General features: G+C 43.3%; 1 protein-coding gene across 4 annotated transcripts in view; it reads right to left on the bottom strand.

Annotated features, from left to right (window-relative positions):
- Positions 1 to 1,306: 1,306 nt before the first annotated feature.
- ELAVL1 (ELAV like RNA binding protein 1) overlaps positions 1,307 to 11,166 on the bottom strand; it is a 96,716-nt gene continuing 86,856 nt past the window's right edge. For all 4 annotated transcript variants that reach the window (XM_024203232.3, XM_024203234.3, XM_024203233.3 and 1 more), the window contains exon 6: positions 1,307 to 4,417. In XM_024203232.3, coding sequence (XP_024059000.1) covers positions 4,093 to 4,417 — 325 coding nt within the window. In that variant the 3' untranslated portion in view covers positions 1,307 to 4,092. The remainder of the gene's footprint in view (positions 4,418 to 11,166) is intronic.

Genomic DNA, 11,166 nt, shown 5'->3' with positions numbered 1-11,166 from the left:
TCTGTGTTTGGGGAAGAATGGAGGTAGCTGAATATTATTAAATGAAGCAAACAGATCCACTTGTGGGCAGACTCACATAAAAAAATGTCTGTCGTATCAATGATTTCTTCTATTGATGTTCTCACTTGCCAGTCCCTTGGAATATGCAGGTTGCCTTGAACATAGGTGGATATGAATTAAAAATGGGCTTATTTTTGGAGATTATATAAACTGCAAAGATTCTGTTTTCGCATTCAATCAGAATGGCTGGTGAGTAGACGTAATGAAGAAAACCCTGTGCCCTCCAGACCTATTGTCCTTCGTTTCATGAAGTTTAGATTCTTAACTTCTCTGGACCAGAACCCTTGACACAGTCTGTGACCCAAGTGCACATTCCATCCTTTGAAAACTTGTAATTCTGGTGACAGAATTATCCTGGAAACAGATAACTCTAATAGCAAATTGCCCTTCAATAGGGATTTCTTATGCAACAATCGCTGGAGTGATGTCTGGATCTGGAGAGAAAGTAAATTAAGGAGCTCAGGGAGTCTTTCCAACTATCTCAGACAGAACAAAGGCCAGAAGAATTCTTATATGTAGTCTTGGGGATGGGTAGGATGATGGTTATGATTTCTGTACACTCCCTGAGGACTAAGAGGCCAAAAAGTACAACTACAATGCTGGAAGTGGTGATGGTCCAGGTAGAAATGGAAATGTGTGGTATGCTGGATGACTAGGCACACCAAGGCAGGCACACTTCTAAACCACCAGGCAGAAGAAATCATTGATTTATCTTATTAGAATTGAGAGTGTAAAGACTGCAGGATGGAAACAGAGGGATTGAGAGAAAGCAGGTCTGGTATGGGTCAGAACTACCCATCCAGTTAGTTATCAGTAAGTAATGTGAACACATGCCCCAATTTCTCTCCACCTGGGGAGTCAGATTGGAGTTGTTAGGGACAGTGACAAAAAAGGACTTTGAGCACACTCTCTGGCCAGATATAAAGTGGCCCCTAGACCTGGAGGACTGAAAGGGAGATTTGTAGCTTTATCTGTCTGGCATTATCCCCTGAGGAATTAAATGAATGTACCTCCTGATTTTCTCCTGCCGAGGTGAGTGGTAGTTTGCTCAGGTGAATGGCCTCATTGACAGATTAAGGGTTCCCCCCAAAATTGCTAAAGGAAACTTGGATCAGATGGGTTCTAGAAACAGAATCTGCATCCCCAAGTGTGAAACCAGGATGTTGTGTCTCAATCTTACTGAGCAGAGGTGTATTGGAAGGGGGGGGGGGGGGGGGAATCGGTAATGTTGCCCAAAACAGCCAACAAAGGACAGCAATGTCAAAGTCTCTGAGGATATTGCAAAGAGTTGTCATTACTCTGCTTTAAGAGCAAGGTTTGGCAAGCTCACAACAGTGAAGCTTTTGATGTGGCTGCATGGGCGAGAGCAGTTTTAATGGTTTAATACCACAAAGGCATCATAATCTCATTTTAAAGACTGGTCTGTGCAACTATCTACCATGCCCTTTACAGCAGCAGCCCTGCTCCCACTAAAATGTTTCTTAATGAGCCATGAGATGGAGGGAACTACAAGGAAGGTTCTTGGAGCTTTAAAGATGCACTCTCGTGGAGGAGTCTAGGGCTGGTAAAAGAGTTGATGGAACACCGTGAGAGGAATTTATTTAAATAATAAGAACCCCAGCTCTAACATGGAGATATGGGTAAAGCAACCCTGATATAGCTGCTGAACCCCCCAAAACTAGTATCTAGCCACAGATACAGGAAAGGAACGACTCATTGGAAGGAAACATGAGTGATGGAAAGGAAGCACTGGAAACAGCAGCCTGTCCAAGGAGGAGCTCAGAGGGGGCCCACTGTCTACCTTTTACCTGGTGGCAGCTGCTGGTTTTGGAGGACATTATCCTACAACTGTCTGATGCTGACTGTGCTTCTCAAAGGCTTGGGGCAAGGAGTAAATGGGAATGGCAAAAAAGGAAAGGCAGCACACATCAGGCAGCAGAAAGAACTTTAATATACTGCACTAGAGCGAAGGCATCTCACTCAACATTGCTAGAGATCTTGGAAAAGAGCTCTGCTCTTGCTGGGCTCTTCTGGAGCCAGCAGAGAGAGGCTATGTACAACCACAAAAGAGCCAATCAGTAGAGCAGTAAATGACTGGCTTCTGACAGCAAAAAGTGCATGCTGCAGATTAAAGGAAAGGCCAACGACTGAAGAACGAGTAAAGAGCCAAACAATGAAGTACAGGAAAGGAGAGCACAAAATTCCAGCGGCAGCACAGGACTGGAGGTCCTGATGCTGAAAAGAGAGAAATCATAGTTGTGATGCAAGATAGGATCTTAAAGAGCCAATGTTTGGGCATCATACAAACAAAAGCAATTCTGCATGGGACTGCCTCCAGAATCTGAAGTGACTACTCATTAGGTCTTGGGGATTGGCACAGGTTCACTCATAAGATAATTGCTGACAAGTTGTCCCAATTTCTGCATTTTCTCTGAACTCTGGTGACAGAACACAGATAAGATTCTTGCAATAGTTTGTCAGGTGAAGTCCCTGCTCACACACACTAGCTATGTACCTACATACCTTACATAGCACATTTTTGATAAAAGAAATATTGTTCAGTCTGTCTACAAAGCAACATATATGTGTTTAACTGAGTATCTGGCACATACTTTCTATGTGACAGATTTATTGTAATGCTTTTGTTTTCACACAAATATTTTCCCCATCTGATCTGTCAAAAGGACAGATTAATGGATTTTAATTTTAATGAAGACCTATAGTACTTTAAAGCAATATTCTTTTAATATTGGACACTTTGTGCAATACTTGGCAAAAAAAATAATATAAAATAAAAAACAAAACAAAATTCGAGCAAAACAAAATCAAATTTAATGGTCTTAAATGCAAAAGTAAAAACAAACAAACAAAAAACACAAAAAAGCAAAAGAAAATTAACAGAAACAGAACAACTCAAAGTTTCAAGGCAGTCTGCAGAAAACTTGGGGGATTAATCTTTAAATCTACAATCAGTTTTTTGTTAATATCTAACTTGCAAGAAGTAAGTACTTTTCTGCTGAGTGTTCAATAAGTAAAGCTAGTTGTCAAAACAAAATCCTATTAAAATAGAAAAATCTAGCACTCGTTAGAAGGGATGCGAGAAATACAATGCTCAAATGTTTATAACTGTTTTTACAAAATGGAACTACCCTTAGGAATTCAAACTATAATGATCTTTGAAACTGAATAATTATCTTGCTGCATTACAATGTATCAGTAAGTAGTGCATCATGCATTAAATATTTGGACAGAAGAGATTCAGTTTGATGAAGTAGAAACATATATTCACACTGTTTTTGGAGTTTCGTTTTGACTCTGAAATCTTCCGAGTTTCTCTGAAACTCTTTGGTCCATTCCTATGAAAAACTGGGCTTAAAATTTTTTGTAAAACCTTTTAATTTGACAACTTGGCCACTGTTCAGTGTGCAACTTACCTCATCAATGGTGTTAAAAGTTATGCTGGCATGCTACTACTTACAAGACCTTCATGTTATGAAGTCTAATCCTCAACTAGATGTAGCAATGAAAATTACTTTAAAAAGCAATGTACTGCCAACATCAGTATTTCTCAACTTTTTTACCAGGCTATTGGGGACTGAGGGGAGGACCATACTAACAGCATCCGCTTGATAGTTTAAAATTAAAAAAAAAAAAAATTAAAACAAAAAAGAGTTCCAGTTTTTGCAGACAACATTCAATAGAACAAATGTTAGTCTCATAAGTGAAAGCATGCTTCAATTTTACCACCATCCAGAGGGTCTAGTTAATGCAATCTACTTAAGATTTTACTTTTTTTTTTTTAATATATATTTTTAATGAAATAACTTAAGGAACTTAAAATTGGTCTAACATTGTGGGATTTCAAACATTTGAACATGTCAGTTGCATCCCAGAGTATAAAAACCTTTTTCACTTCTCATTTAGACTAAGACAAACACTTGTGAAAATTGGCGCAAAATGAGTTTTACACTAACAAAAATGTTTTAACTTCGGTCACTCCATTATCTATTCCATACAAAAAGCACGAGCAAGTTATTTGTGGGACTTGTTGGTTTTGAAGGAAACCTGTAAGATTTTGTCCCCCAGGCGGTAGCCATTAAGACTTGCTATGGCCATCGCAGCTTCTTCATAGTTTGTCATGGTCACAAAACCAAAACCTTTGCACTTGTTGGTGTTGAAATCTCGAATAACTTTCACATTGGTAACCGCACCAAAGGGGCCAAACATCTGCCAGAGGATTCCCTCATCAGCATCTTGACCAAGGTTGTAGATGAAGATACACCAGCCAGAAGATGCGTTTCCTGGAACATTTACACCAGAAAGCCCACTCATGTGATCTACACCCATAGGAGAGAACCTAGCAAATAAAAAGCACAATATTTCATGTAAAAGTTCAATACAATCAAGCAAATTAACTTGAAAGGGAAGCAACTGAATATTTTCTATATAAACATCATAACTTCTAATCAGAGTAAAATGTTTCACCTCCCCCGTTTATCATAGGACAATCAAACTGGCAGCTGATAGAGAGAAGAGTTAAATTCAGCAATGTGTCTACATTAATGGGTAACTACATAAGAATAGATAGGCAATGAAAGAGTTGCCTGGTGATATGACAATCCTCAAACAGGATATACAAGGCTGGTTTAGATACTCACATACACTATTAGGGATGACTTAGGGCAGCAATATGGAACTACTCAGTGCTTAAAAATAGGCCAAGAATCCCTCCCACGTGCCCCAACTAGCCTTAAATCAACTGATCTTTGTCTACAAGGGGCTTGTGCCCAATTCCCTCCTGGAGCTAATCCTGCCTTTACTGCAGTGTCTCGGGGCCTGACCGGTCAAAGGGTTTTTTGTGGCAGCAGATACAGCTTGACCCCTTCTCCATCAAAAAGCAACAGTGAAACACTCCTGCTCACAACTGGCTGCTACACTGAACACAGACAGACACCTCGTAGTCCCTACTACAGTAGGCAGGGAACTACTCGAGTTTCCCTAACAAGTGCATATTAGTTGGAATAACCCACAATTCCTAGCACACTGTTAATATGTCACTTCCAGTGCATTCTGATTTAAGTTTGGTAACGCACTTGCATAACTGATGTTTAATTCCAGTAACTATCATTTATAATTAATTAAATAGCCACTTCAGTTTTTAAATATTAATTCTAAAGTTTCTTCTGCCAAATATAGATTATCCGTGAATGTATAATTTAAAAATAGTACTTTTTTAATGTAAATCCAATGGGGTTGAGTCTACTTTCATTTACACCAGTAAAACTCCAGTGACTTCACTGGGGTGGACTCCTGATTTACATACATATGAGAAGAGAACCAGACCCAATCTGCCTGTGCTTCCTCATCCCCAATATACATTTCTCCCCTTCCTCCTCTCCCCCAGAATCCTGTCTTGACTCCTCCTGCACAATGACCCAGAGGTGTCTCAGAATTTCTAAACCTTTATTCTTTTCTGTTTTGCTTTTTTCTTTCCCTCCCCAACCAACATCCCACACCCTTAGCTATTTCATCCCCCACTTCTATTCTGCTGACCTAGGAAATTAAATCAATACAATTATTTTAATGACGCATTAGGGTTGCATAGTTAAGCACTCAAAGATCAGCAAGTGTCAAAGTTAAGGCCAAAAGGTACAATTTTAACTGTGATCCCATGCACTTATGTTTAACAATCTAAATTTGTGGTTCCATGTGACTCCACGAATACTGTGTAGTGTTATGCTATAGCTGAGAAAGTTGTTAGCCTACTAAAAGCAGGCTGAAGCATGCAAGGCTGCTGTACGTAGCCCACACATTAAGTGCTCAAAACAAATTTTCTGATATACAAAAATTGCACTTTTACAATTCTTTACTGAGCAGACCCAAGTAATCTGATGACTAACATCTTATGTCCTATCAAGCAGTTCTCACTTTAAAAAATAAAATAGTTTTTTTGTTTTTTTTGTGTTTTTGTGTGTGTGTTACGTTTTTGGTTCTTCTAATGAAAACCTTGAGCTTTCATTTGTTTATCCAAGTCTTACTTGGAAGGAGAGGCCTATTTTCCTGTAAATCATTCTTTGAAGATATACAATCTTGGGTTCCTGCAGTCAGTGCTTTATTGCACCCCTTGCTGTCAAACCTAGGTGCCTCCAACCCTCACCCAGCATTCTAACCGTTGGCTATGGTCATGGCAACAAGTGAAAATACTCTAAAGAGAAGAAAAACCAACTTCCTGTGGTGAACAGGGTGGATAGGCTAATGTGTATATACGCAATAATACCCATCTCAACAGATTCCTCACTCTTGAGACTAAAAAGCTACAGGGATGTTACTAAAGAAAACTACAAAGAGAACTGCAACAAGCATTTTCTGTAAACAAACATGGACAACAGGTTTAAAATTAAGAAAAACCAGAGTGGGATAAGATACGCCCAAAACCACAAGAGATTATAAACAGACACATTGCCTAAAAAAGGCTATGCGGTGTTGTTGTAGCCGTGTTGGTCCCAGGATATTAGAGAAACAGCGTAGGTGAGGTAATATCTTTTACTGGACCAACTTCTGCTGGTGAGAGAGAAGTTTTCGAGCTTACACCGTGACCTGCTAAGCTCACAGCTTTAATATCCTGTGGCCATGACTTCCACCACTGTACAAACAAGTATTTCTTTTTATCAAAGTTAAATTCGCTGGCTTTTAAATTTTCCTGGTTGCTCTCTTGTTCTAGGATTGTGAGGCAGGATAAAGTCTCATTTCTAAACTAGAGACCTAATCTTTTCAACACCAACTTCCTTTCATACTTGTAAACATTTTACTTGTCCTTCCCTAGATCCTTCTATTCTAGTTGCATCTTTTTTGGGATGAGCTGACCAGAACTGGATATAGCATTCAATGTAAGAGTGTTCCCTCAATTTACTTAATTATGATAAAGGAAGAGAGAGTGATTTTGAAACCATCGTATCATCATTTAACAACTAGTTTGTTTTGACCACATCTGCACACTGAGCAGAGGTTTTTACTGAGCTATCTCCAATGATGTCCAGATCTTTTCTCCTGAGTGGTTACAATTAGATTCTAGCTATGGGTAGGAACAGTCCATCCTTTACCATATGGGTGTTGACAACACCTTCATGTTGCAGGCTTTCCAGCCTGAAACAGAGAACGATGGGTCAGAGAGCAGTACCAAGTGAAATAAGAGCATTCAGTAACAATGTGCTATTGCTTTGCCTAGACCAACAGTTCTCAAACTATGGGGCGGGCCTCACAAGGGAGGCATGAGCTGCACGCTTTTTCTGATTTTTGTAGAGCTCTCGCGGTCAGCCCCAGGGTGGCTGGGGTTTGTGCAGAAGGGCTGTACCCTCCTGGGAGGTGGAGATAAATGGGACAGCAAGGGGCTAAAGGGGCTCTCCTTTCCCCCACCCCCCTCAATCTCTCACCAGGAGGTAGCCCAGGCTAGGGCTCTCTCCTCCTGCCCCCAACCCCTCACCTGGAGGTGGTGGGGCTCCGGCTGTCAGCCTGGGGTGGCAGCAGCAGCAGTGCAGAAGTAAGGGTGACAATGGGGCACTAAGTCTACTGTGAAAAGTGATATTGACGAATACCACTTTTCACATTGCCAACCTTACTTCTGTGCTGATGCTGGCGTGGCGCTGCCTTCAGAGCTGGGTGCCCGGCCAGCAGCCATTGTTGTCCGCTCTGCCTGCAGAGCTGGGTGGCGGTATTTGTACTTGTGGGGGAGGGGAGGGGAGGTGCGTAAACGACTACAGACAAAGAAAGGGGGGGAGGGGAGCTGATCAAATAAGTTTGAGAACCATTGGCCTAGATAGACCAAGTTCTGTCGAAGTGAAGCTCTTCTCTGTGGGCTCTCCATTCCATGCAAGATGCATCCACAGTAAAAAAAACAGTTACTAACCTTGCATAACTGTTCTTCTTCGAGATGTGTTGCTCATGCCCATTCCAATCTAGGTGTGCGCTCACCCTAAGCACTGCTGCCAGAAAGTTTTTCCCTCAGTGGTATCCATTGGGTCAGTTCTAGTGCCCCCTCATTGCACGAGTATATAGGGCCCCGCCCCCCTTCTTGCTGGCCAACTCCAACAGAGGGGAAGGCAGGGTGATTTTGGAATGGACATGAGAAACATCTTGAAGAACAACTGTTTTTTCCTTCGAGTGCTTGCTCACATCCATTCCAATGTAGGTGACTCCCAAGCAGTTGTGCAGGTGGAGGGATCAGAGTTTGTTGGCACGCTGATTGTAACACCGCTCGGCCGAAGCCCACATCGTCTCTAGCTTGCTGGGTGATGGCGTAGTGTGACGCAAACGCATGGACTGACCACCACGTCGCTGTTCTACAGATAATTGGAACCTGCGTCAAACACCATCGATGATGCCTGAGTTCTTGTAGAATGTGCTGTCAACTGAGGAGCTGGGACCTTTGCCAGGTCGTAGCATGTGCAGATACAGGATGTGATCCACGATGACATTCTCTGGGTCGAGACTAGATGGCCTTTCATTCTGTCCACGATGGCTACAAAACAGCTGTGTGGACTTCCTAAAGCGTTAGTCCTTTCTATGAAAAATGCTTGCGCACACCTCACATCCAGTGAGTGGAGTCTCTATTCATCCCTGTTTGCATGTGGCTTAGAACAAAAATGACTGGCTGAAAGATATCCTGGTTACTATGAAATTATGAGACAACCTTTGGCAGAAAGGACGGGTATGGCCACAATTGTACCTTGTCCTTGAAGACCGTATAGGGTGGCTCAGAGGTAAGAGCTCAGATCTCTGAAACCCTTCTGGCAGAAGTAATGGAGACTAGGAAGGCCACCTTCCAAGACAGATAGAGCAGAGAACACGTTGCCAGCAGTTAGAATGGGGGTCCTGTTAGCCTTGCCAGCACCAAATTGAGGTCCCAAGAAGGTAGTGGCTATAGCCATTCCAGTCACTTAAGGAAATGGCCACAGACGGAGTTTGAGAAGACTGACTGCTGTTCACCCATGGGTGAAAGGCTGAGACAGCAGCTAGATGGACCCATATGGATGACAGCATTAGACCATGCTGCTTTAGGTGGAGTAGATGTTCCAGAATGAAGGACGGTGATGACTTGGCAGATCAAACACCCTTTTGTGCTGACCAGATAGAGAAATCTTTTCCACTTTGCCAGGTAAGTGGCTCTATTAGATGGCTTTCTGTTCCCTAAAAGCACCTAGCAAACAGGCCCGGAGAAAGCCAGTTCCGCTGAGTTCAGACATGGAGCTTCCATGTCATGAGGTGAAGAGATTTGAGGTTCAGATAACAGACAGCCATGATCTTGAGAGATCAAGTCTGGAAACAGTGGCAAGCTGATTGGTGTATCCACCGAGATATCTAGGAGAGTGTTGAGCCAGTGTTGGTGCGGGTAGGCTATCCGGATCAGACATGTCTTGTCGCTTCTGACCTTTAACAGGATCCGGTGTAGGAGGAGGAATGCGTAGAAGAGCTGATCCAAAGGCGAGCGAGCCTGGGCTGTGGCCTAGGAAGGAGCAGAACTGAAGACACTTCCTGTTGTACTTCGTCGTGAACAGGTCTAACTGGGGAGTTCCCCACGTCTGGGGAACAGTGTTCATGACATCTGGGAGAATTGACCACTCGTGATGGTTGGAAAAGGATCTGCTGAGATGATTCGCTAACTCATTCTGCGACCCTGGGAGGTATGAGGCTTCAAGGTGGATCAAATAGGCTTTTCAGAATTCCCATAGGTGAACAGCCTCCTGGTGTAAGGGAGAAGAGTGCGCTCCGCCCTGCTTGTTTATATAAAACATTGCTGTTGAGTTGTCTTTGAGGACCGACACACAGTTGCTCTACAGGTGGGGCTGGAAAGCCTGGCAGGCTAGGCGTGCCACCCTCAGTTCCCTCACATTGATGAGCAACGAGAGTTCTTCTGGTGACCAGAGGCCTTGAGTTCTGAGGGTTCCCAAGTGAGCCCCGCATCCCACTGCCAACGCCTTTGTGATGAAACACATTGACAGTGGAGATCTCGAGAATGGAATTCCCGCACATACCGTTCCCGGGTCCAGTCAGCAAAGGAGGGAGGAAATCACCGACAGGGGAAGCAAGACCATCTTGTCCAGACGGTGTCAACCTCGTACGTATACCGATGCTAGCCAAGATTGGAGAGGTCTGAGTTGCAGTCTTGCGTGTTGCACTACATAGGTGCATGATGCCTTATGCCCCAAGAGCTTTAAGCAGTTTCTTGCTGTGGTGATGGAGTAACCCCCTCAGACTCTCTCTGAGTGCCCCCATAGCTCTGAAGTTGTTTTCCTGGAGAAAAGCTCTGGCCTGGATCGAGTTGAGGACCGCCCCTATGAATTCTATCCTTTGAACCAGAGAAAAGGTGGATTTGTGCATTTTTATCAACAGTCCCAGGTCCTGGAAGGTTGACTTTACGTTTGCCTGCACCTGGTCCTTGGTCCGACTTCTGATCAGCCAGTCATATAGGTAGGGAAAGACATGAACCCCTTGTCTCCTCAGAAAGGCTGCAACGACTGTCAAGCACTTCGTGAACACATGAGGAGCTGCTGACAGGCTGAAGTTGAGTACTGTAAATTAGTAGTGTTTGTAGTTTACAACAAACCATAGGTACCTTCTGTATCCCCAAAAAATAGCAATATGGAAATGTGTCCTTCAAGTCAAGGGTGGCGTACCAGTCCCCTGGATCCAGAGAAGGGATAATGGAGGCCAAGGAGACCATGTGGAACTTTTGTTTTTTCATAAACCCATTGAGATTTCACAGGTCTAAAAATCAGTCTGAGGTCGCCATTGGCCTTTGGGATTAGGAAGTAACGGGAGTAAAACCCCTGCTCCCTTAGTTCCAGTGAGGCCTCTTCCACTGCACCTGCGCTTAGGAACGACTGCGCCTCTTGGGTTAGTAGTTTTTCATGAGAAGAGTCCCTGATGAGGGACAGGTAGGGAGGGTGGGAAGGAGGGGAGCAAGTGAATTGAAGGGTGTACCCCACTTCTATCGTAGTACCCAGCGATCTGTGGTAATGCAGGCCTATGCCTGATAGAAGTGGGACAACTGGTCCACAAACATAGGAGAAATTGGATCCACACATTGTCCTGGTAAGTCATCCCTGAGCG

The sequence above is a fragment of the Terrapene carolina genome, unplaced genomic scaffold, assembly GCF_002925995.2.
Source record: "Terrapene carolina triunguis isolate 2854851 unplaced genomic scaffold, T_m_triunguis-2.0 Scaffold194, whole genome shotgun sequence".
NCBI classification, from domain to species: domain Eukaryota; kingdom Metazoa; phylum Chordata; order Testudines; family Emydidae; genus Terrapene; species Terrapene triunguis.
This window is presented reverse-complemented; position numbering and strand designations above follow the sequence as displayed.